Genomic DNA, 24,525 nt, shown 5'->3' on the forward strand with positions numbered 1-24,525 from the left:
ATACAAGAAAAGCTATAGGTTTAATTTTATATAATATGCATGTTCTTCTCATAAGTCACCTTGAAAAGCATTTTCATCCTGACATAGGAATTTTTTCTGAGTCTTCAAGTCATCAATAAGTGATCTTTATTCATTTTTGGCATTTTTAACATGAAAACACCTTGCAATTCAATTTTTAGCAGTAACGTCAAGTTTTTGATATCTATGTAATTTGCTTTGTTTGCAAATTCCTAAATTTCTTTGTTCCTAAATTTCCATTATTTTAAGAGGAAGCATAAAAGTAAAGGGAGATGTTTACTGATAAAATTATGTTCCACTTCATTGCGTTGATTGAGCTTATAATTGCAGTGATTCCCAAGATAAATCTTTTTTTCATAGATATCCATTATAATTGGCAGGCAATTACTTATTTTTCTTTGAATTTCAAGTACTGAATTAAATAAGTACTATCTGTTTTATAAAGCTGACCTAGAAAGTAAATATATGAGATACACATAACTAATTGTAAAATGTTATCCTGGAGCTTGTAGCTCAGAGTGTGCCAGATTCCATAGAATTCTCTTTCTGTCTCCATTGACTTTGCAAGTTCCAAGTATTGCTAAAATTTGTAATGATCCTTAAAACTGATTTGACTATGACCTTCTCTTCAATCGTACTTAAGTAACTCATAAGACATTCTATGGATGAGAAAAGGCAGACTATAAGTCACACAAGACTAAAGTCAAAACAAATTATAAAATCCTACTTTGAGGAGTTGGCAGTGCAGCTTTTTTTTTTTTTTTTTTTAAAGAAAGTGCTCAATGTTTTTTCATTGGGAAAAAAAAAACTTTATATAACTTAGTTATCTGATGTGATTTTTTTTCCCCAGGAAGCACAGCAAGATTCAGTCAATCAGAAGCCTCTCTGCTCAGCCTGTCGAACAGAACTCAGAGGTGCCAAAACAAGTCAGTAATAGTGTTAAGTATCCAATGTTGTCCTTTCATTATTGAAGTAATTTCTTCTAGTTATTGCTAAATATTTTAATTTCATTATTCTTCCTGTTTAATTTTAGCAATTTTAAAAACAATTGTTGCAAAGGCTCTAGTACAAAAGCATTGAAGTATAGGCTAGAATAGAATCATTCTATTATACGTGTCCAAACATTAGGCCATCAGTTTCTACTATTTCTTAACCTTGAATCAAATTTTACCATAGGGTCCCATGGAATTCAAACCACTTGATATTTCCTGTTCAGCTGTATGTGTGATATAATCCCTGAAGAAGGTTGCCATGTCATAAATTTAACTAAATGGTAAACTTAAAGAAGACTGTTCTTGGAGCTAAGGTCTCCATCAGCTAAACAGGTTCATTTGCTTGAAAAGATTAGAAACCGTTATGCTAGCTGACGGGTGTAACTGCAGCTTGTTGCCAAAGTCATAACCCCTAGTTGGCATCAAACTGAGAAATGAGTTCCCAGGGTTTATTTTACAGGGCAGCAATTGCTATTCTCCACAAGAGGCTTTATCATTGTGTTGTTCTGAGAGTGGCTAAAACATATTTTCCTGGAGGTAATTTCTGGAAGACTTTTGAGTTTTCCCTGATGGTGAATAAGAACTTTGTTAAGGCTTAAATTAACATTAAGGAATTCTATTGTATAAAAATGTAGAATTCAGGCACAGAAGTAATTTTTTTCTTTAAGGTTTTTCTTTTTTGTTGTTGTTGCTAACTTGTCTTTATAAGTCTATGATAAATTCCCTTCTCTTATTGCCTCTGAGTTCCCGAGAGCTACTTAGGAATAAGGGTTTCTTTGTTTCATGTAAACTTCCAACACTAAATAAGATCTTGTATATGTTTTTGGAGAGCAGGGGCCAGCATTTGTCTAGCACCTAGCTTTATGCTGTTTCACATATGGAAGAGCATCAAGCATAGAATATCAGGAGACCAGCTTTACCCATAGAGTATGAAATTGTGGGCACATAAAGTCACTTCACCCTTCTAGACTCCAGGCTCTTCATCTATAAAATGAGTGGGGTAAACCAGATTATTCTGAGGTCCTTTCAAATTAAAATTCCATGTTCCTAAATTCTTTCTGTGTGATATTCAAATATTCTTTGTGAACTTATACTTATTACCCATAATGCTTTTTGAAGACCAAATGAGAGTATATGTAAAAGTACTTTGAAAACTTTTAAATGTTGGGTCTATAAGATAAGCATCATTATTACTATATTTAAATGCTATCTAGAGGAGTTTTTTCATCATCATCATTATTGTTATTATTTCTTCCAGTAACCAGAGTAAGTACTGGTTTGCATCAACAGAGGAAGTTTCTACAATGACACTTTTTCATATCAATCATAGGTTTAGCCTTACCCTTCAATAAAAATTAAACAAAACAAATAGTTCCTAGAAATGTAATTTTAATGAAATTTCATTCATTTGGACTCTGGGAAACAAATCAGTCAAGAAGTCCAAATCCAATCTTATTTTCTCTCCTTCTCCCTATTTCTATTTTACTGCTTACCTCCCTTTCCACTACAGAGTTCAAGTTTTACTTATGGAGATGGTGCTGATTCGCCGGGGGGTCAAAGTGGTCACCAAGGGAAAGAACTGAACATTTCTGCTGAGGAATCTGGGCAGCACAGAAGCCCTTCTCTGAAAAAGAGCCCTAAGGATGGCGGACGGGCTGATGGTGTTGTGATGGCAATGATGGAGGAAGAGGAGGAGGTCATTAAGGATAGAACACGGCCGAGTAATCCTCAGTCGCAGCAGCCAAGCACAGGTCCAGCATCGAGGGCTGCTCGGGGCAGCAGCACCTCCATTCCTTTCATTGACTGCAGTGATGTAGATAGTGAATATGACCTTCTAAGAGAACCAGTAACTCAGTCGCATTCCCCAACAAATGACAATCATGAGGGTGATTTGACCAGTGGTGTTTATATGCTCTCTAGAGATGAAAACTGGAATAAGCTTAGGCACAGGGAGTCCCCCAACTCTTGGAAGTCTTCCCAGGCCATTTCCAGAGAGTACCTTGATGATGATTTAGAAGACATAACCTTTTATAGTAGTGGGAGCCCCAGACTTCAAAGACATAGCTCCTTAGTGGATGAAATGTTTAGGGGATCTGGTAACCGTAGCCCTCTTGCAATTCCATTGTCTCCTAGTAGCAGAGGATCAAGTCCTAATTTGAGTTGGGATAGAACTGGATCTCAGGGCTATGTCTCGGAAAATGGGCATGACTATAGAAATACAATCATGGAAGAGGACACTATCTCAAACAGACATCTTCATTATGGAAACCATTCCCCTATTTTGCAGAAGCCACACTTAAAAAATGTCTCTAGTGCATTTAATAAATCAGAAACAGATCCATTCATCCTTAGCCACATAGTCTCAACCCCAAGGGAAGAAAGCAGGATAGAAAACTATGGAAAGGGAGAGCTCGCTAACAAAATGGCTTGTTCAGAAGGCAAAGCATTGGCGAATGGCGTAGCTGTTCTTGGTCCAAATAAGAAGGTTGGGTGTGCCAGTGGTATGATAGACCGTATGGCAGCCATCCAAATAGCAGAGGGCTCCACCAGTAGTGGGACTGAATCGAGTGATTCAGATCCTGAAATAGTAAGCCCCTTCAACCAGCCCCTCATGTTTGGTAACCCTGTTGTGCTGAATTCCCCTCCCTTACCTAGGAACAAGCATTCCTTTGGTAGTCTACAGCTTGATGAGGAAATGGAGTAGGGGGTTGTGTGTGAGTGTCTTAATGATGAGGATGGTACGTTCATTTTTTTAGCCACTAAGAGTCTGGGATCACAGATCCTGAATTGAGCTTGGGGCCTCCACTCTGATGACTCATTCATTTTTCACACCATTAGAAAGAAAAAAAGTTCTGTAAGAACAAAATTTTAGATAGTATACATGATACTTTTAAGTTATTAATGAAAAAAAAAAGTCAAATGATTCTATAGTATAGCTTTCTTCAATATTTTTTTGACCAAGTAGATGAAAGAAATGACAATAATGGATCATCACAATACACCTATTACTGCTTTTTTTTTTTGATGTAGCTAGCAAAAGGAAATCCATAATCAATTTAATATAACTTGTAAGTGAGTTGTGTTATGCAGAAAATATTCATGTAGATGCTGTCATTTTAAGTAGATTGTCATGTTGATTAATTGAGTGCTTGGGCTAGTATAAATTACAGGAAGGCAAAACTGGCTTTACTTGACTCCTTAAGAGGAGATCCACTTTTTAGTGCCTCATAAAAAGGGGTAGGGATGAAACTTAATTTTACGCTAAATATAAGTTATTTGTTATTTATAATCAAATCTTGGTGAAACATCAGTCAAAAATAATACACATTTTGCTGGGAAGAATTTATTTGACTGGGTTTCTCTCCAGGGCTTGTCTAAATTAAAAATCATCATATTGTCCATTAACTATAATTTAATTAAAAAGGGTTAGTTTCTAGGTAGTTAGTGGAAGAAACTAGTAATCTTGGAAAACTCTGGTCCTCATAATCTCTATGTGAAAGAAAAAATTATTGACTTGTGTTAAATGTTGACCAATAGATTAGATTATCTCTGAACAGGGTATAACACAGGACAATATTTTCCTGCACAGTTACCTCTGTTTTGTTTTGCTTTGTTTTTTTAATTACACTTTGTATGTTCCCATTTTTGCTAAAAATAACTTGGGTCTTTTTCTGACCATAAAATAATGTACATAGACACGAACTTATAGTTGATAATGGTTAATTTATTTTAAAGTTGCCCCCTTTATGTTGTTGCCTTTTTTCTGAATTAATGTTTTAATATATAGAGTGAAGAGTCTTGTCTTTCCTTCAAAAAGTCTATTTTTAGTCAGATTTCCATTTCTTTCTTTTCAGTGCAAAATGCTAGACCTTTAAGTTCTTTGGTTCACATACATGTAGGAGTTGGAGACATAGCACAGTAATGTTCTCATGCCTTTTATTTTACTCTTGCTACATTTAGTACTAATGTGAATCATGAAACACATTTTGTAGCTATTAATTAACCACCAAAATGTTGAACTGGGTTGCAACTGTGAAATGCCTGCCAGTGGCCTTACTGTAATCATTTTGTGACGTTATATTATAGGAAGAGTTGAATATATTTGGCTAACTTAAGTAGAATTTGGCAGTAATATAAGCTCAGTAAAAATAATGGTTGACCATAAGTGAACCATAAATAATTATCTGCCCACATGGATGTTCTATTTTAGTCTATTTTAAATATTCTTAAAACTTAATCAGTTTTAATACAGACTAATTTTTGGTGGTTCTGGAAAACTTCTGTTTTCCTATTGAGTCAGAAGGTGATGTAACATTTAACTTCATTCTTGATGAGTTTGAGAGATGTTTGTTCTATTGGCATACTTAGGGATTTTTTATTTTTATAGATTTAACAAATATTTCATAGAGTTTCTGAATTTTAGATTTGAGAGTATCTTTAGTGGTCACCTAATTCAACTTTCCTATTAAACAGATAAGAAAAATGATGCCTAGAAAACATAAGTGACTTGCCTAGATGCAAGTGACTAATTGAGGACAGAACCAGAATTAGAAATTCAACTGTCTTAACTTCCAAACTAGGCTCTTTGCATTTTATTTATACATATATATTTATATGTATATGGTACTTTATAGAAATGAGTTTTTTCTTTTTAATTTATCTAAATATTTCAATTTGGAGTGTTTTCTTATGGATGAATATTATATCTGAATGGTTTGGAGACTGGTAATAATCATATAGAATTTCCATATAGTTGACTGATAAAGGTAAGAATATCTCATTCTTTTATTGTGATTATTTAGAGGTAAGGCTGTTAGATCTTGTTAAAGTGAAAGTTTTCTTGCAGATGCCATTGTTTTTTTACTTAGAGATTGAGGTCAAATGAATGCTCTTAACTGCATTCAAGTGATTAAATGAATCCAGATGTAGCAACCTGTGGATTCTCTGTCTTTAGGCTCCATTGTTCATACCTATATCCTCAGTTCTTTTCTTCAGTTGATACTTACACAATATCTTTCTAAAATAAGTTGTCAAATTAACTAAAATATCTTGTACAGTATATAAATGCCAGAGATGAATTTTCAAAGGCAAATGGCATCCAGTTTTCCTTTTCTCAGAAGTAGCTTGATAAGAAGTATTTTAGAAAAGAAGTGCTTAGTTCTAGCATAGCTCACATCTGTGAAGACAAAACTGTCTACCTTTTCAGTGGCATTTAAACAATTTTCTTCTTTCTATTGTGTGATAACCAAGATAGGTGCTTTTACTCTATAAACTTCAGGACTTTAAGTGCTTGTGATTTATTTGATGTGAATGCTCTCTATAGTGACAAAGGTGGAAACTAATTGTCATGGCTGAAATTGTGATCACCTGGTGATCAATAAAGTATTAAGCTGCCTCAGTGTAGCTGAGTTGAGCCTTAGGTTTGGGGACATACGGATCATCACCTGGTCTGTACTTGGAGCCTTTCCAAATCTGTCATGGCACATGTGTAGCATCTGGAAATCCCAGGTTGCCTGTACTACAAGATAAGACACCAGAGGATGACATCTGTGGAGGTTATCTACTCCTACTTCTTTACTGTTTATGAAAGGAGTAATGTTGGTATCATTACTTTTCAGTTAATAGATTCCTAGGCATAAAGTTTTTAAAGGCACAACAGTTAGTTCTCAGAAGTCAAAAACATAGTGGATACTATTATATGTAGAAGGAATCCTGTCTTACATTAAATCATAATATAAATGCTTTTAAGCACTAATTAGAGAATTACTCCAAACACTTTTATAGCCCAGTTAAACAAATAATTGCCCTACTTTTTATATTACAAATGATACATAACATAGGACTCTGTCAGTACATCCTTTGGACTCTTCCTGCCTCCCCCCACCCCAAAACTTTCCATTGTCTAAACACATTTCACTTCATCCTACAGAATCCGATTGTGTGGAATATAAGCACACATGTGTATAAAGTAAGTTCTGCAGTAAGGTAAAATGATATTAAGAATATACTCAGATGCCAAACAGTGGTTCTTGTCAGATGGACTAACTGTAGCACACTTTCTTTAAGGCTATGTGTAAGCTATGATCTTTATAGCCTGTTACTCTGTGGTCAAAATAACCCTTTGAATGACCAATATATCACAGTTGCCCTAGGAGTTAATGTTTTTAAGGTTTAAACATATAAATATATTTTAATATAGAAGGCTTGAGTAGTTTTACCACTTGCTTAATAATTAAAATTTTCCTTTTCTTTTGTTGGATAATATTGCAAAGATATTCAGACTGCAAAATGTTTTTGTTGTTTAGTTTTTTTCCCTCGAATCAAGCCTTAAGAAATTCTTTCAGTGTGAAGAAATGTACTTAATGAGTTCCATAACCTGGAAGTGAGCAATTCCAACCCTCTTTGACAATCATCTGTATGCTATTGAAGTTGTGTGATTAGACATTTAATTAAAGGCAGTCTGTGGGCCAGATTCTTTCCTAGATATTCGATGGGAATTTGGCGATTTGCCAGGACTCTAAGCCATTGAGCTGTGATAAATTACCTCTGCCATTTAAAATAAGAATCATTCAAATATTCCTCTCAAGAATGGCTTCATATCCAACATATTATATTCATAGAGAATAAGAGTAAAGACAGAGCAATTGTAGGAGAAGCAACATGTGATATGCTTTTTCTTTCCACAAAGCACACAGAAATCCAATTTTCATTTCCTAGCTTCAGCCAACATTTGCATATTTGTAGAGAACACCATTTTTATATACTTCCAGGTCTATATTACTGGTTGTGTTTGTGTTTTTAAAATAACTACTTGGTAGAATGTTTTCCCTACGAAATTATTGTGTATTTTAACATGATTGAGAATTTCCCCACTGACAAATTTAGTAGTAGTCCTAATTTTCTGCCAGATACAATTTTTCTAAAAGTTTTGACCTGTAACTCATAATTTACTAATATTTTAATTCAATAGTAGTTTCTCTTAAGAATTAGTCTTAGAAGACTGCAAGTAAAATATTACTTGTGAATATTTTAATAGGGAATTCAGAATTACTTCAAGGTTTACTCCTTACTCCTTATGTCAGCTTGTACTGAAAGTGATGATATATGGTACTGAGGTTGTGTCTGTATGATACTGAAACAGTCTGGTGGTTTAGTGAAAAATCAGAGTATTTTTTGTGGGGCCAAACAACTTAAAGTTGTTTTTTTTTGTTGTTGTTGTTTTTTTTTTTTTTTTTTTTTTTACCTTTTGGCAGATTATTGTGCGATTGTATAGATTCAGTTTTGGATTAAATAAATTCTTCCCTTTTCTTTCAGTGTTTGCAAGCTGAATTTAATTTATGTTTTCTGTCCTAAAAACTGTTTTGTGCTTATACTTCAATATTTAAGTCAGTGATATCACTCTTAAGAATTCTTGGATTTCCCCCAAGAGGGATACTTTTCCAAAGAAAAGGATTTTCTCACTCTCTTTCAAATTTTTCCTGTCATTTGTCTAATAGTAATGAACTTTGAGTTATTCTTTACAAATATGATTTATGCAGATACATTTTTATCATTATTATAGATTTAGAGCTAAAAGAGAGTTTCCAGGTTTTCTATATCTCCCCATTTCCTCATTTTAGACGTGGGGAAACTGAGGCCTAAAGAAATTCAATGCCTTGTCTGAGATCAGTCAGCTAGTTACAGCTGAAATTTGAACTCCTATCCTCTGACAGCAACTCTAGTGTTTTCCCTTAACTTTATATAGCTTTTTTTATTATCTAATAGCACAAGTCTGTTTTTATTCCTGATCAGTTGTATTGATTTAAAAAATGTGAATATATTTAGTCATGTAATCTGTATATGGAAGTAAATCAGTCACAGAGTACAATTCAAATAGATTATGTTCTTGAAGTCCCCATTTCTCTTACTAGTAAACTATATGTCATACAGTGGATAAACTGTACATTTGTGTACTTCCCACTAATTTAATATGAAGCTTGTAGGTTTGTACATTACAAAAGAGTTCTCTGAAAATATTGTTTCCTAATGGTATTCCATTGAGTTAAGTTAGCCATGCACAAAAGGAGAATTACTCCTGAATATGCTATTAGGTACACTTGGAGATTAGAGTAGTTTACCCTGGCAGCATTAAAGCATACGCTGGCAGTGTATTTTCTCCTTGGTTTGATTCCATGTGCTTCTGTTAAATTGAGTGAAATGTAATACTCAGAGTGAGCACTTAAATATTTTTCTTGACATTGGCCTATATTTAAGATTGACATAGGTGGTTTGATTTTTTTTTAGGTCAGTATTAATATATCCCCTAATAAAGAAATTTGAACTTTTTAAAAAAAGAAATACAAGTTTCTTTGATTATTTTTTTCTGGCAAAGGGACACAGAGGAATGTTGGCAATGCAAAATTAACTTGTGATTTGCACAATTGCAATTGCACAATTGCACAGAAAAATGAATAAAATAAAAGGATAATCTAGATGGAATATTACCTAAAACAAGCCAAATCTCATCATCAAATCATACTTCCCACTAATCTAGGCCAAATATCATCATTAAATCATACTTCTTACTACTCTGGGATATTTGGCTGGTAGAATTAAATAAGTACTCACATACTCAGACTATAATTATTTTAATTTTTGTCTCTCCTATTTATTTTCCCATTTCTACTTTACTGAACCAGGGAGGAAAGTTATACTGGTGGTTCTTGATGTTAAGAATGAAATAAAAAGTTCACCTGTTATAGAAAACAATTAGATTAGAGGTACTTTAGTCCTGGGTTCCAATTGGTTCCTTGAATAAGTGCTTGATACTGCTTCAAGGTTTCTTTTTTTAAAAAATCAGACAATATACTCTTTATTTCTCATTAGGAATGTATGTCTTCAACGATTTGATATTTAAAGTACTTAAGGACAGATTTATATACGAGTATATTGTGGTCACTTTTCATACATTTATATTTGCTGCTTATATTCTTCCAGAAGCTATTGCCAAGGGCCCATCAAACTTTTTTCCCCTGAGGCAATTAGGGTTAAGTGACTTGCACAGGATCACACAGCTAGGGAAGTATGTGTCTTGAGTCCAGATTTGAAATCAGGTCCTCCTGACTTCAGGGCTGGTGCTCTATCCACTGCTCCACCTAGCTGCCCAAACCCATCGAATTCCTAAATAATTTTTAAAAATGTCTAGTAAGTGAGAACATTTCCGCTCCTTATACCAATGAAAAAGGCATATTTCTTTTTAAAAAAATTTTGATAATATTTTATTTTTCCAAATATGTGTAAAGATAGCTTTCAGCATTCATTTTTGTAAGATTTTTGAGTTCTAAATTTTTCTCCCTCTTTCTTTCACTTCCCTTCTCCCCAAGATTTCAAGCAATCTGATATAGGATAAAAATGTACCACTCTGAAAAAGGCATATTTCTAAGGAGCTGTTCTGTAGAAAAATATAAATTATATCTATTATTACATTTATAAGATTAGGGAAGAAATTTACAGGTTTCAAAAATAGTCTTGCATCAAAAGTTGATCAGCATATTTCTTGCTCTACTAAGGACCTAAAAGAAAATGTATTTTAGCTTTAGCACAAAGTTCACCATATGAAAAATAGCCAACAATAAAAATTATCAAACATCCCAGGGAATTTCAGTGACTTTTTTTTCTTAAAAATCTTTAAAAACAAGGTAGAGTCTCCTCCATTTGTGGTAATTTAAGTATGACTTAACCCAAGTTTGAGGTACTAGTCCTATAATAAGCTTCAGGATTTCTTCATTTTGCTGAAATTTTGTTGGAAATTCTGAATGGGGAAGGCATCTTATACAATTTTATTCCCGAAAGTATGTTCCAAGTTAACTCACTTCATCCTGTGAATATTAAGAGAATTCTTTGGAAAATAACTTTGAAATATGTTTTGGAATCACAACGTTATATTACAAATTTTTGAGGATTAAGAGCATGGACCACAGAAGAAAAAATGGGTATTGATAAGTTGGTATATTTGGGAAGTGACCTCCATGAAGTAGCCAAATTGATGTTGCTGTGTTACAAGGGTAGTAACTCCCCTATGCTAGGTGTGATCTCTTCAGAATGTTAAGGAGGTCAACTTAGTCACTTTAATTGAACATATAACAGATAGGGAAGAGAAATTTAAAAAGAAAAAACCCTTACAACTTCTATAGCTTTTATGTAAGAAACAGTGATGGGGATAAATCTGAGTCTGTTTAAAATTCTGGTTTTGTTTCACTGTGAATTGATTTTTTTTCAGTAAGTTTTAAAGCAGGAAAAAGCAAAATGTCTTTGATAGAGTGTGAATTGGTTATTGTCCATTCTCAAAGGGGACTTAAATGACATCACTATGTTGGGGTCAAAGTATGGTGTGTGGTTGATCAGACCAATAGGAGCTCAGAAGGTTCTTCCAAAGGTGTCAGGCATAAATAGTCCACGTGAACATTTTTAATAGACTGAAAAGTGGCATAGTGATAACCCATGAGCTCACAATCACTGAATAAGAGTTTTCTGGTCCAATAAAGTGGGTTAACAGTTCCTTTTCATGTGTTTCAAATTTCCTTGGTGAGAAGAAAGCAGTTGTCATTCTGCCTGTGATAATATGTGGTGAAATCAAAGGTAGGTCTTCCATAGTTCAGAGCTCAAATTTGTTGCTTTCTCCGTAAGCACTTAAAATGGCTGATAGCCTAATAAATCCCCTTTCCCCTCACTTCTTCCTCCTGAGAAATTGACTTGGGAAAACTAACCAAATTTCATAAGCTTGGCTGTATATTATTAATCCTTTCTGTGTTTTTAAATTTTGTTTGTATATATAAGGCAGTATAGAGAATATATTTTTAATAAAAATCTCTAACAAACCAAATTAATTTTTAAATAGAAAATGCTGGGGACTTCATTCTCATTTTTGTCATTTGTTTAATGAAATTTAAGAAAAAGCATTTTTATTTTGTTGTTCCATTGTATGCACTGTTTTGTCAGCATGTACCTCTCTGGGAGAAAATCTTTTCAATGTTTTGTCTTTATCTTCAAAGCATGGTGTGCCTTCTGTTTCTTGCATTGTTTGGAGCGCTGTCTGATGTCTTTTTTTTTTTTAACTGCAGAATACTTATTTGTACTTGGAATACCTGTTTTCCCCACATACAGTGACCCTGTTCACTTCAAATAATGATCATGGTATCCCCAAAACTCTGTGTTACTGCTCTGAACCATATTTCCTTAGAGGTGGGTAAAACAAAAAGAAATCTAGCTTCTGCTGCCATTTGGAGGGTATCTTTTTATATTTAATTTTCTTACACCTTGTGATTTTTTAAAATTTGCATAATTGAAGATTTATTTTGAAGCAAGCAGGACCACTGTAGTTGTGGGAAGATATCTTGCTGAAACCGACAGTATCTGTGGCAGCTGTTTACAGAAGGGATTAGTTAGACAAAGGATCAGATCTCACATTTTTAACTATGTGAGTTCCTGATATTTAAGTGTGAGACAGGACATTTTACACTCTATTTTATTTCTCATAAATTTTTTTGGGGGGGTAGAGAGAGGGAAAGGAAAGGGGAAGCATAAGAATGACCTTTAGATTTGATCTAAAGCTCAGTAAGTTAACCCTAAATGTAGACGAGCTGCAGCAAACACTGTCTGATTTCATCTTTTTCACTGCCTAATATTGCAGTATATCAATAAAGCATGGATTTGTACCACCAGAAGGGTTGCTGGCTTCTCCCAATAACACTGAGCTTGGTGACTCTTTAAGCATGTCAAGCCAAACTCATGTAACACTGTATGCACGGTATTAATATCTTTTGTTATCTAAACTGAAAGCTTTTACTTGTTCTAACAGGTATCTTTGCTGTAAAAATTGTCAATGGTTTAACTATTCTATCTCACTGATGGCTGAAGCTTTGTCCCAAGTACAAGATATTTTGCATTGGTATGATGTGTTATTCTCCCTAATTTCATGACCCTGCCACCACCACCACCACTACCACCACCCACCACTACCACCACCACTACCACTACCACCACCATGTTCAAATAAAGGAGGTTTTCCTTTCCTGTCTTCCTCATGTATCAGAGTAGGGTAGTGCATTAATTATCCAAAACTATTTCTCCATTAATGGTATCTCTTTATTTTCCTGCAAAATTTGTTTCTGTTGCTTTTCTGAATTGTTTCATTAAGAGCTAAATATTTAGCTGTTAGTGAAACTTTTCTCAAAGGGTTTTATAGATAGACAGCTTCATTGTTCTTGCAACATATCTAACAGGAAGGGGTCAACATTTTTAATAAACCGGTAATCCTGTAAAATAGTTTTTTTCATAGAACTTCATAGTTTAAATTAAAAAAAAACATTCATAAGTTCTGTTTGACATAGTCATTCAAGGAAGGCCTTATATAGATATTAAAACTGTAGTAAAGCCTGCTTGAGAAAACCCTATTTAGAAATAGTTCCATAGAAAAGTGATTTTCAGGGACAGATTAAATCTACAGACAGATTTCACTATAATCTTTTTGAAAGCAATTATTATAGCTCTCAAAAGATCCCTTTTAAAAAGGGGGGAGAAATGGTTTTAATGTGTTTCTTCTATGTGCCTTTGAATAATGTGTTAGTACTCAAAGATAAAGATCTCTGGTGTTTTAGGATGAAAATATGAAAGACAAAAATGTTTTAGAAGTAGCTTTTTGAAAACAGCTAAACAGATTTTGATTATGTAATCATCTTTATTTGAGGTGCTGAAAAAGGCATAGAGAATTTTAAAAATATTTCTGACATATTTCAAAAGAGACACTGAGAAAACATTCTATTTTTTTGGTGAATTGTAAACATCTGCAAATGTGTGAATAGGTTACATATTGATGGAGGCAGTACTTATATCAATTTAAAAATACAAATTAATTCATTCCTATCTTCTCAGTGACTAAGCATTAAGAAGACTCTTGCAGGCTTTGAAAAATAGAATACAATTGCCCAAGATTCTGTCTCACATTTTTGATTTTTCCCTGTTTAAAAAAATAACCCAATCCTTTGAATTATAGCACTAAAGAGATAAAATTTGCTTGTTTAATGTTTGGCTTGGGCACAACTCACACTTCCAAACCAGAAAACAAAGTCATAGTGTATATAGAAGCCAAATGAGGGTTGTTAATCATAAACTCTCATCCTAAATATATTGTAGTTCTCATGATTAAGAGGCTATGGGGGGAAATGCTGACATGCTTCTCCAATATGTGACCCTGCAAATTTCCTTTTCCCTAGAGCTACCAGTAAAACAGAATTATTGAGTGTGTTTTAAATTAATAAAATGGAGTCCAACTGGCTGTTGTGCTGCATAATAAATTGGAAATTGCAGTAAATACAATTGCTGTGATATTTTGGAGTCCCTTGATTCTCTGTATTAGGGGAATAAATATGTATGTTTAAAAGGAATTTTAAAAGCAATTATTAGAAATGTTTCCCTTGAGGTTTTATATGTGAAAGGGCTTCCATTCCATGGAGACAGTGTTATGTCTTTCAGCTAAACACTCAATCTCTTGAGGCACATTAAAGAGGAGGGAAAAAAAAGTAATGTCCCAAGAGAAATCATTGGGAAAAATGAGAAGAATTTGAAAGCTATTAACCCTTATATCTATCTGAAAGTTTCAAAAAATTGTAGCTCAACTTCTGGAAACTACAAAAATGTCCATTCATTTCCAAAGCTCCCTAACTCTCAGTGTGTAATTTAATTTGTAATAACCTCATCTTTTATCTATCTTACTCCTTTTGCTATAATATTTAACTACTTACTTTTAAAGGAGCTGGTAAAATTACACATTTACTTTTAAGACTTTTGTTTAGGAGACCCTTAACAAGCTAATTCAAAACTATGCTTCAGAACAGACTATCTGAGGAGAAAAATAAGTGACAAAATTATTCAGTGTATTGTGTAGGTAACTTAGTAACTTTAAACATCTTGATGTTACTTTATTTTACAATTTCCAGAGGATACACAAAGAGTATAGAATTAAGTTGTGTATACTCCAAATGTCATTTGGTCAGAAGGTTTTATATCAAAGTAGAATTCTAGTTAATTACCCACCTGGTAAGTGAATTATTCATTGCTTTTGTCTGCATATTTTACTGCTTGCCTGAATTGTAAATAGCCTCCAGATTATTGTTTGATTTTTCCTTTTTTTGTCCTTCCACCACTTTGGTGAATACAAGTATCAACTTTCTAAAATGCTTCAAGATATACCTTCTTACAGGTTGAGAATGTGCCTTAAGATTCTATTGGCACTTTTAAAGCTAACTGTCCAACCTTAAGAGTTAGATATTATCATTATGTAATTATAGAATCATGCATCTAGAGATGGAAAGGACCAGTGGCAATCGAGTCTAGGACTCTCATTTTTCAGCAGAAGAAATTAAGACCCATGAAAAATAACTTGCCCAAGTCAATATAGCTAATAGGAAATAGAGTGAAGATTAAACTCAGGTCTTAACTCCAAAACCAGTTCCTCTTAATAACTTTATATGAGTTTAAATATGGCCTTCAGGAAGCCTTAGGCTTTGTTCTTAGTATTTACAATTCTTAGGATTGTTAAGACTTACAGACAAGAATACTTCATAATTTATTGGTGTGACAATTCCCACGTCATTCTTTCCATCAGTTTTAAACTTCCTGCACCCTCACACATATATATTTATATTTATTTAATAAATATTTAAAATTAGTCTGAGGCAAAACAAATTGCTAAATCTAATTAGATTGTCAATACTTAACCAACATCACAAAGAGTGGAAAATTGTATATTGTACATGTGAAATGTAGTAGGTTCTGTCAATTGAAAATACAGAATTTGTCTATACTGTCATGAATATACTGGTTATAATGAAGTTTATTTTCCTTCATCTATTATTGCCCATCTTTAAACTAGTCAAATGCATTTCTTCTTAATTCAGACTGTTTCTTTTAAATGGCATTTTCTTTTTCTTACAATCACATATTTTTCAATAAGCTTGGTCCTTTTGCTCTGCTGTGCTCCTTTTTTCTAGTTCAAACTTTTTTTTTCTCAAGTAGATTTCTAGTTGAAACTTTCCCAAGTAGTCTTCTATAAGGATAGTTTCTTTCCTTCCTGTGGGTGTGGTAGTGGTTGTATTTGAATTTAGTCACCATTATTTTCCCCCTCCAAATAAACGAGGTTATGTATTTCATGCTTGTTAGTTGGGCATGGTCCGGCAACCAATTGCTTTCCTTTTTGCCCAATCCCCATTCAAATTAGTCTTCTTGCTGTGATCACTGTGCTGGTGCTTGTCTGACACAAGACACCAGGGAACAAAAAAAATGAATGGTCATGAATACAAATCCATTATACAGTTGCTTGTTGTTTTATCTGGTATACTTTAAAACTCAGCTACTCAGAATATGAACCTCTTCTTCCATTGACCACGTAAGGGCTGAATCCAAACCTATGTGTGTTCTGGGTAATTATGGTCTGATTAAAAAAGTCATACCCAAGATTGTCACTCATGAGTGCTCAAAGCATTTGTAATCTTTGATACCAGGCAGAGGAAGTACCAGAATTTCTCTTGTAAATCAGATCTAGAGTAATAATGTTTTTTTCTTATATGATTTATTAAGAGTAGTATAGTACTTCTTTTAAAAATTGCCTTTTAAATTGGTTTCACCATTTCTACATGATGAGTTTCAATACTTTTGCAATCATTGTATTCAGTTATGTACTAGTGTCAATAAAATTGACATTTGTGAAGCAAGCTCTGGCCTTTCTCTGGAATTTTACTGGGCATGGTGATGTGTGGTGAAACTGGGTACTAACTAAATAACATATCGTCTCTTGTGTGTTCTCTGTGGCTATAAAAGTGGTTAACATTTTGATTTACCTTTTAAAATACTGTTTTTCTGTTCTTTCTCTACAAAGATCATTACCAATAGAACATATACTGTCATCTGTTTTTCCAGAAGTGGTGGCTTTTCATACACTTGCTGATGGTGAACAGGATGCCTTTGTGAGAGAGCTGTCTGGGGCTAATTAGGGGGTGCTGGCTGAGGCTGGGGAAAAGTTTATTTTTGGTTTTTCCTTTGTGAAGTGATATAACCAATATGAAGATCACATCCATGACTTTTTACCTTTGTGTGCTAAGTGCTGAAATCACCTGAGCTAACCCTCCTCAGCCTAGTTTTTATTGTAGTTGTTTTAAATAATCATGAAGTAAATATTAACCAATCTCAAGCAAGAGATGAAAGGTCAAAGATTGATCAAGTTTAAGTGCTCCCTGAAACTGATTATATTTCTCACATCTTATTGCTGTTGTAGTTGTGCTGTTGGAATGGGCTTTAGTTACATGTTGTACAGTCAGCAAGCCAGACGATTCAATCTACAAAATATGTCTTTATATTTTCTTTGCTTTTAATTATTGTCATTGTCACTTCCATAATTTAAATTCTTTTACTTTGATGACCAAATATTAGTCATTGAAATCACCATCTTCGTTTTTGACAGTTTTAAACTATAAAGGAGAAATCAGATTAAATTAAGTTTTTCTTTTAAAGCTATGGCATATTAGACATTAAAGAAAGGGAAATTGAATATTCAGAGAAGCTTTTCATTTAAACATTCAGTAACCTGGCTGACTTTTAAGAGACCATGAACACTTTTTTGTGTAGAATTTTTAATATTCTGTATCTCCCTGTACAGAGAATTGACTGTCACTTTTTGCACATAAAGTGGATTTGTGGTAATTTCTCATGATCTCCAGTTTTGCACATACAAAATGATGAGCTTTGCATGTAAATGTGATGCTAGTGTTTCTATCTCAAACAGTGAGAGAAGCATGGAGTGACACCATCAGGTACTCTAAGCTTGCTTCCCTTCTTTGTAGAAATGAAGCATTAGCTGCTTTCCTTTTGTGTTATCTATGATGTAATAGTGCATTAATAATTTAGATTTCTATTAGAATAGTTTATTTCCTAATGATTTACCCACATCTCTTTGTGAAATACACTATTTTTGTGGATTAATTTTCAGGAGTAATTATAGTACTCAAGAAAACAGAATATTATTTTATATATATCATAATCTTAAACTTTTATAGTTACAGTGTGGGGATAGCAGAGAGATTATACATTATCTTAAATTATTGTAAATTTAATTATGTGACATTTGTTCTCATTCTGGTATTTTTAGTTGTAAAGGCAGCTGTAATTCAGAGTTTATTAAGGGGCTAATAGAATTTAGTTTCCCAAATACTACTTAGTCATAAAACTATAGAATAGTGAATCAGGCCCTTGTAGGAAATATTTTGGTGGTGTTGTTGTTTAAAATCTCCCATCCCCAAACAGGCTCCCTGACTGGTAGTCCTCATCTCTCAGAACTGTCAATCAACTCGCAGGGAGGACCAACTGCAGCTAACATGAATTTGTCTCCAAACTTGAGTCCTGATACCAAGCAGTCATCTCCACTGGTCAGTCCACTACTCAATGACCAGACCTGTACAAGGACAGATGATGAGGAAGAGGTCAGGAGAAAGGTATCCAGCTCAATTTATTTTCCATTTTGTAAAGTTTTTTCCTGAACCAGGTGGTGTGCTTGTGGTCCTGAGGTCGAGAAAGCTGTGATTGAAATATAATCTCAGTTACTTAGACTCTGCAATATTTTAATGCTTCTTCCCTTCCCAAAAAGGGAGTATTAAGGAGGGGGAGGGAGCAGGAAAGATGAAGTAAGGAGCATACAGCTTATGTTTTTTAAAAAGACAGTAGCTTCTAGTCTGCTCTAAGAATCATTAAAAAACAGATAAGAATAACCAGCTGGCCAACTTTCCCGTTTAACTCATACTTAGCAGTTATTTTTTTAAAAATTGTGAGGTCCTTAACCACCAATTACCACATTCCAGCTCTTAAAACCCTGCTGGTGGCCCGGCAAAGACATAGCTATGTAGCTTTTGTTCTTTCCTCAAAAGGAAACATGATTGTTATTTTTGCTTACTAATTAATTGAATTTTTGTGCACTTTTCCTGAAAAAAAAAAACCTTAATTATGTGAATAAATAGCAATAAGTGGCAGTTAAGTTTAATATCCTAAACTTTTATATATTAAGTATCATAAAGAGATATAAACAAACCACAAATAAGAAAGATCTTTCACTTTTACTCTGAAAGGGCTTAGTTTATTCCCCATAGGAAGAAATTCCCATAGAAACTGAACTAATAATGTTAAATCTAAGCAATAAAACTAGAGTACTGCCTTTTAAAAAACACACAGACATAATCAAACAAATAGAGCAAAAGCATGTGAGAAAAAAGTTAGACAATATCATAGCCCCAACATATATTTTTCTTGAATAATTAGCCTTTTGCTTCCATTTTTAGGTTTTTTTTTCAATAATGATCTAACATGAAAAGGAACATATTTTACAAAGCAAACTAATTACTTGAAGGATTTCATTTATTCTTCTGAGTTCTTGTTCCCAGATGCCTTCATTCTTTTCAGGGAGGTAAGACAGGGCTCTTGTTAGACAAACTACATCATGTTAATGAATTCTTTTTAACATGGAAGAAATTTAAAAAAACACACCTCCAAACCACAAAACACATGATAACTTAGCCTTTTTAAAAAAAAATTCACATGCATAAACTGAGGATTTTTTGGACCTATAAAATTCCTCAGTAACTCTTTTGTATTTAGGAGATGTGTTAAAAAAAATTCTTTTAAATTAGCTCACTTTAAGATTTATGAAGTACTTTCCTTCTCAGACCACTATAATATAGGAAAATGCAGATGTTATTACTCTTTTTTAAAAAAATATATATAACAGAACTGAAACTAATAAATACTTATCCACAATCCTAGTAAATGTCATTGCTAGAATTCAAATTTTGATCTCCCTTTCCAAGTTCACAGTTCTCTCTATTATTTGGCACAACACTCTTTTTGATTTGTATAATGTTAATAATGAGGGGAAATGATTTACTAAGCTGTGCATATTCTTTTGTCCAGTGATTCCATCTACTAAGCCTATATCCCAAAGAGATCAAAGAAAGAGGAAAAAGGAAGCCTATGTGCAAAAACAAAAAAGCCAACCTCGTTAGCAGGTTTTTCTGTGAAGAAAAAAAAACTGGACATGGAGTAAATGCCCATCAATTAGAGAATGGTTAAACAAATTATAGCATATAAATATAGTGGAATACTGTTGTTCTATAAGAAATAATGAAATGTTTAATTTCAGAGAAATCTGGGTACACATATACAAAGTGAACAATAACAATAATATTGTTGACAAACAACATGAAAAACTTAAAAACTCTGATCATTGCAGTGTCTAACCCCAATTGCAGACTCTCAATGAAATATGCTACCTACCTTCTGACAGAGAGGTGATGGATTCTGAGTACAGACTGCGACATATCTTTCTTAAATTTTTTTTTCCTTATCTATGTCTTTGTTACAAAGATTTTATTTTTCTTTTATACTTTTGAGGCAAAGAGGGGGTGAGAGAGAATAGATTTTTCAACTATAAAAAATTAAATTTGTAAAATAAAAATGAGGAAAAATGGTATGAGTTTCTATTTCTGATCTGCCAATTAGATCTAGCTTTTCAGAAAGGGAGCTAGATATGAACTTAATCTTTGTACCAGCTACCCCAGATAAACAAATAATAGACTTAGATTTATCAATAGAGCTATTTTCATTCTAAGATTTGTATTTTAAGATCTAGTTTCTTTTACCTATGTATTTTTCATTTTACAGAGATTTCCAACTGACAAAGCATATTTCATTGCTAAAGAAGTATCCACCACTGAAAGGACTTATCTAAAGGACCTTGAAGTCATCACTTCAGTATGTTTACTTTTAACATTTTCTTAGGCCTTCACTTTTTCTTCAGTGATACTTTACCTGTGTCTGCACTATATCATTAAAAAATAAGTTGGCTTTTCTTAAATTCTGTGCATGTAATGAAGGACTCTTTGCATACAGAGAAAAGGAATATGGTCCTTGGAGACTGATTAGACATCTGTAGTGTGTTTAGTCTGGAATGTACTCTGCAAAATAATTTTAGTAATAGTGGCTTAAAAATGCAAAAGAAGCAATTAAATTCTATAGTGTTGGAAATATGAATTAAACATTTAACTTCTGGTGTGTACTGATCCAGAACACTTTGTATTTTGCTGGTTGTCAAAATGTAGTCACTTCTTTTTACTCGAGGGAGACCTGGAGGTGAATGGGAAGCCTCATTGTAACTTTGATAATAAAATAGATCCTGACAGCAGTATCTACCCCTCCCCCCCAAGTTCCCATTATTATTCTAGTTAGATTCTGGCCTTCTTTGCTTAAATTTCTTTTCCTTAAATTTTAAAGATACCTATTTTAGTCTCAGGATTTTAGAAAAAGAACTATGGGTACTGTAGAGTTTATTTAAGAACTATTGAGTTTTTATTCATTATCATGAAATACTAGCCTATCCTTCATAACCTAAGTAATTTCATATGTACAGAGCAGCATTATGTTTCTTGGTTAGCTGAATTAGAATTCTGCCATTTTTAACAAAAGTGTAGGATTTGTCCTTTTATAAACCTAAAGACACAAATCATGACACAGGAGTTAATGATTTTTTAAAAATTGGTATATCAGAACTAAAGGAATTATAATCAAACAAAGTTCTAACATAGATTAGTATAAGAATGCCTATGGAATATCTGGAAAAGAATTGGTAATCACAACGATTCAACATGGCTTTGATAAAATCAGATTTTACTTAATTTTTTTCTAAACTGGTGAATCAGGAAAATAATTTAGGTATAGTTTAACTGGATTTTATTAGCAAAGATTAAGTAGAGTATGCTATTCTTGTAAAAAAGATGTGCTCTGCATAAGAGTATTCTTAACCTTTTTTTGTTTCATAGACATTTTTGTGACAAGTCTAGTAAATCCTATGGAACTTTTCTCAAATAAGGTTTTTAAATGTATAAAATAAAATGCAATATTTACAAAGAAAACTAGTTTTATTGAAATACTGTCATTAAAAAGTTCAGAGGTCCTGAGTTAGGAATCCTTGCTGTATGTGATAATACAGTTTTAGAATTTAGAATTGGTTGAATGCTTAAACTCAAAAGAGTAGTCATTAACAGTTGTATCAGGTTGGAAAGAGGTCTAAAAGTCTTAGATCTTAGACGTCATCCAGTCCAATGCTTTCCTTTATTTGGGGTTAAAAATTATTTTCTTTAAATATTCTAACCAATGACAAGCAGATCAAATGCCACATAAAACATACCACACAAACATCAAGGTGTTTTAGATCAACCAGTTGATATAAGTTTTGAGCTTTCTGGGGCTTTAAGTTGGCCCTGTGCTGGGGATACCATTTATATCAATGATTTGGATAAAGGAGGAGATGGAAAGATTAACATTGCAAGTAATACTTTAGGTTTGATAGAAAGAAAAGTTTTGTATAATTGGCACTGCCCCAACATGGACTGGGTTTTCTCAACTAGAGATCTTTAAGCAAAGAATAGATATGATCACTTGAAGGATATATTCTTTTTCTAAAAGGAAGGATTCTTTTTCCAAAAATTTAATGAATTTGGCTGGATGACTGCTAAATTACATCTCAATTTCTAACATTCTGAGATGCTTAAATATATTTATCACTTTGAAGATTATAAAATGCTTTCCTTAAACAACAATAATAACCTTGTGAGAAATTGGAGAGTATACAATTGATGGGTACATGCAACTAAGTATCTCTTTCATAAATTGTGGCTTGAAGCAGATGTAGCCAGGTATAGATTGGTTTGAGGAGATTCCTGTTTAGAGGTTTGCTCCAGTTTTGACAAATTATCTTAAATCTAGAAAAGAGCTAACAAAATAGAAATAGTATTTTGATCTCCTTATGTGAAGAAGCTGTAGCTACCTATAATACTGTGTTCATCCATATGGGGAATATACATTTATATATACCTTTATTAAAAATCTCATAGTAGACTGCTGGTGTTAGCCTGTAATTTCATTTGATTTTAGTTTTAATTCTATTTTAGTTAAAAATTCATTCTTTAATCTTTATATTCACAATTTTGTTCTTTTTCTTTCCTTCCAGTGGTTTCAGAGCGCAGTGAGCAAAGATGAATCAATGCCTGAAACACTAAAAAGTCTCATCTTCTCTAACTTTGAACCTTTGCACAAATTTCATACAAATTTTCTCAAGGAAATTGAGCACAGACTTGCCCTTTGGTAAGAATAGCCTTGTCTGTTTATCTCTCTTTCACCAAACTGGGAAGTTATTTATCATGTCCCTAATTAGCTGACTGGAAATACTTAATCATAACTGAGTAAAATGATTGAATCTGACTTGGTACAAGATTGAGTTCTCAAAAAAAAAATCATGTTTTTTTTTTCAGTTAAATATCAAAATTTATGTTTAATATTTATAGTTTTGGGTGCATATGTATTTTTATAATAGAAAATTAGTTTTGGGATATGTAGCAGTCTTGCTAGATACGACTTAGATGAATGCAGCTTTGTTGGCAGGATTTAAATCATCACAGCTAGCAATGAGTCAGTTTTAGGCTTTTTGCTCTCAGACTACAGCAGTAAAATGTTCTTGACTACTAATGTAACACAACATCTTTATATTCTGTTTAATCTGATGCTCGTTGGCCTGTTGAAATGAAAATTGTAGACTAAACACACTGTGTTGCACTCTATATTTAGAAAACCAAAAGTTCCATTATAGAAATGTTTTTTGGATTTAGCAAGGTGTTTAAATTTCTCAGACTAAATCTGCACATAGATTCCCCCATTGTAGATCATCTGAATCTGTTTACAGTGTAACTTCTATAGCAATGGTAGGGCATTTGGTATATGCTGGGCTCTGGGCAAGTCCCTTAATCCTGTTTGCCTCAGTTTTCTCATCTGTAAAATGAGCTGGAGAAGGAAATAGCAAACCAATCCAGTATCTTTGCCAAGTAAACCCCAAATGAGGTCACAGAGAGTTAGACACAACTGAAATGACTAAACAACAGTTGGGGAGGGGGCTGTCACTCTGGAAAATGACTGACATTAGTCATTATTTGACTCTATGAAAGTTCCCCCATTCATGAGGGATAGATTGTATAAGTACCTAAAAGTAGGTAGGTGCTACAGTGTATAGAGTCAACCTGGAATCAACCTGAGTTCAAATGTGGCCTGAATTACTAACAAGCTGTGTGATTCTGGGCAGGTCACTTAACAGCAGTCTGCTTCAGCTTCCTCAACTATAAAATGGGGATAATAACACCTACCTCTTAAGGTTGTTGTGGAGATCATATGAGATATCTATAAAGCACTTAGCACAGTACCTGGCACAGAGCCTCCTAATGAATGTTTCCTTCCTTCCCTTCACATAAGGAAATATGAACTACATAATTACATTATTAAATATCAGGAGCAATAAATATGAAGTCCTACATTTAACATTTTTTTTAAATCACATATTTGATTTGCACATATACAAGATGTTCAGAAATCTAGTAGTTCATCTGAAAAAGATAAGGAA

The 24,525-nt window shown here is 33.3% G+C and overlaps 1 protein-coding gene across 3 annotated transcripts in view; it reads left to right on the top strand.

Annotated features, from left to right (window-relative positions):
- The window catches only part of FARP1 (FERM, ARH/RhoGEF and pleckstrin domain protein 1), a 308,923-nt gene that overhangs the window by 234,388 nt on the left and 50,010 nt on the right, over positions 1 to 24,525 (top strand). For 2 of the 3 annotated variants that reach the window (XM_031958582.1, XM_031958581.1), the window contains exons 12-16: positions 869 to 956; positions 2,521 to 2,761; positions 18,342 to 18,529; positions 20,745 to 20,834; positions 23,089 to 23,222. In XM_031958582.1, coding sequence (XP_031814442.1) covers positions 869 to 956; positions 2,521 to 2,761; positions 18,342 to 18,529; positions 20,745 to 20,834; positions 23,089 to 23,222 — 741 coding nt within the window. The remainder of the gene's footprint in view (positions 1 to 868; positions 957 to 2,520; positions 2,762 to 18,341; positions 18,530 to 20,744; positions 20,835 to 23,088; positions 23,223 to 24,525) is intronic. The other variant, XM_023500517.2, reaches the window with a different exon arrangement.

This window comes from Sarcophilus harrisii, chromosome 3 (assembly GCF_902635505.1).
Source record: "Sarcophilus harrisii chromosome 3, mSarHar1.11, whole genome shotgun sequence".
NCBI classification, from domain to species: domain Eukaryota; kingdom Metazoa; phylum Chordata; class Mammalia; order Dasyuromorphia; family Dasyuridae; genus Sarcophilus; species Sarcophilus harrisii.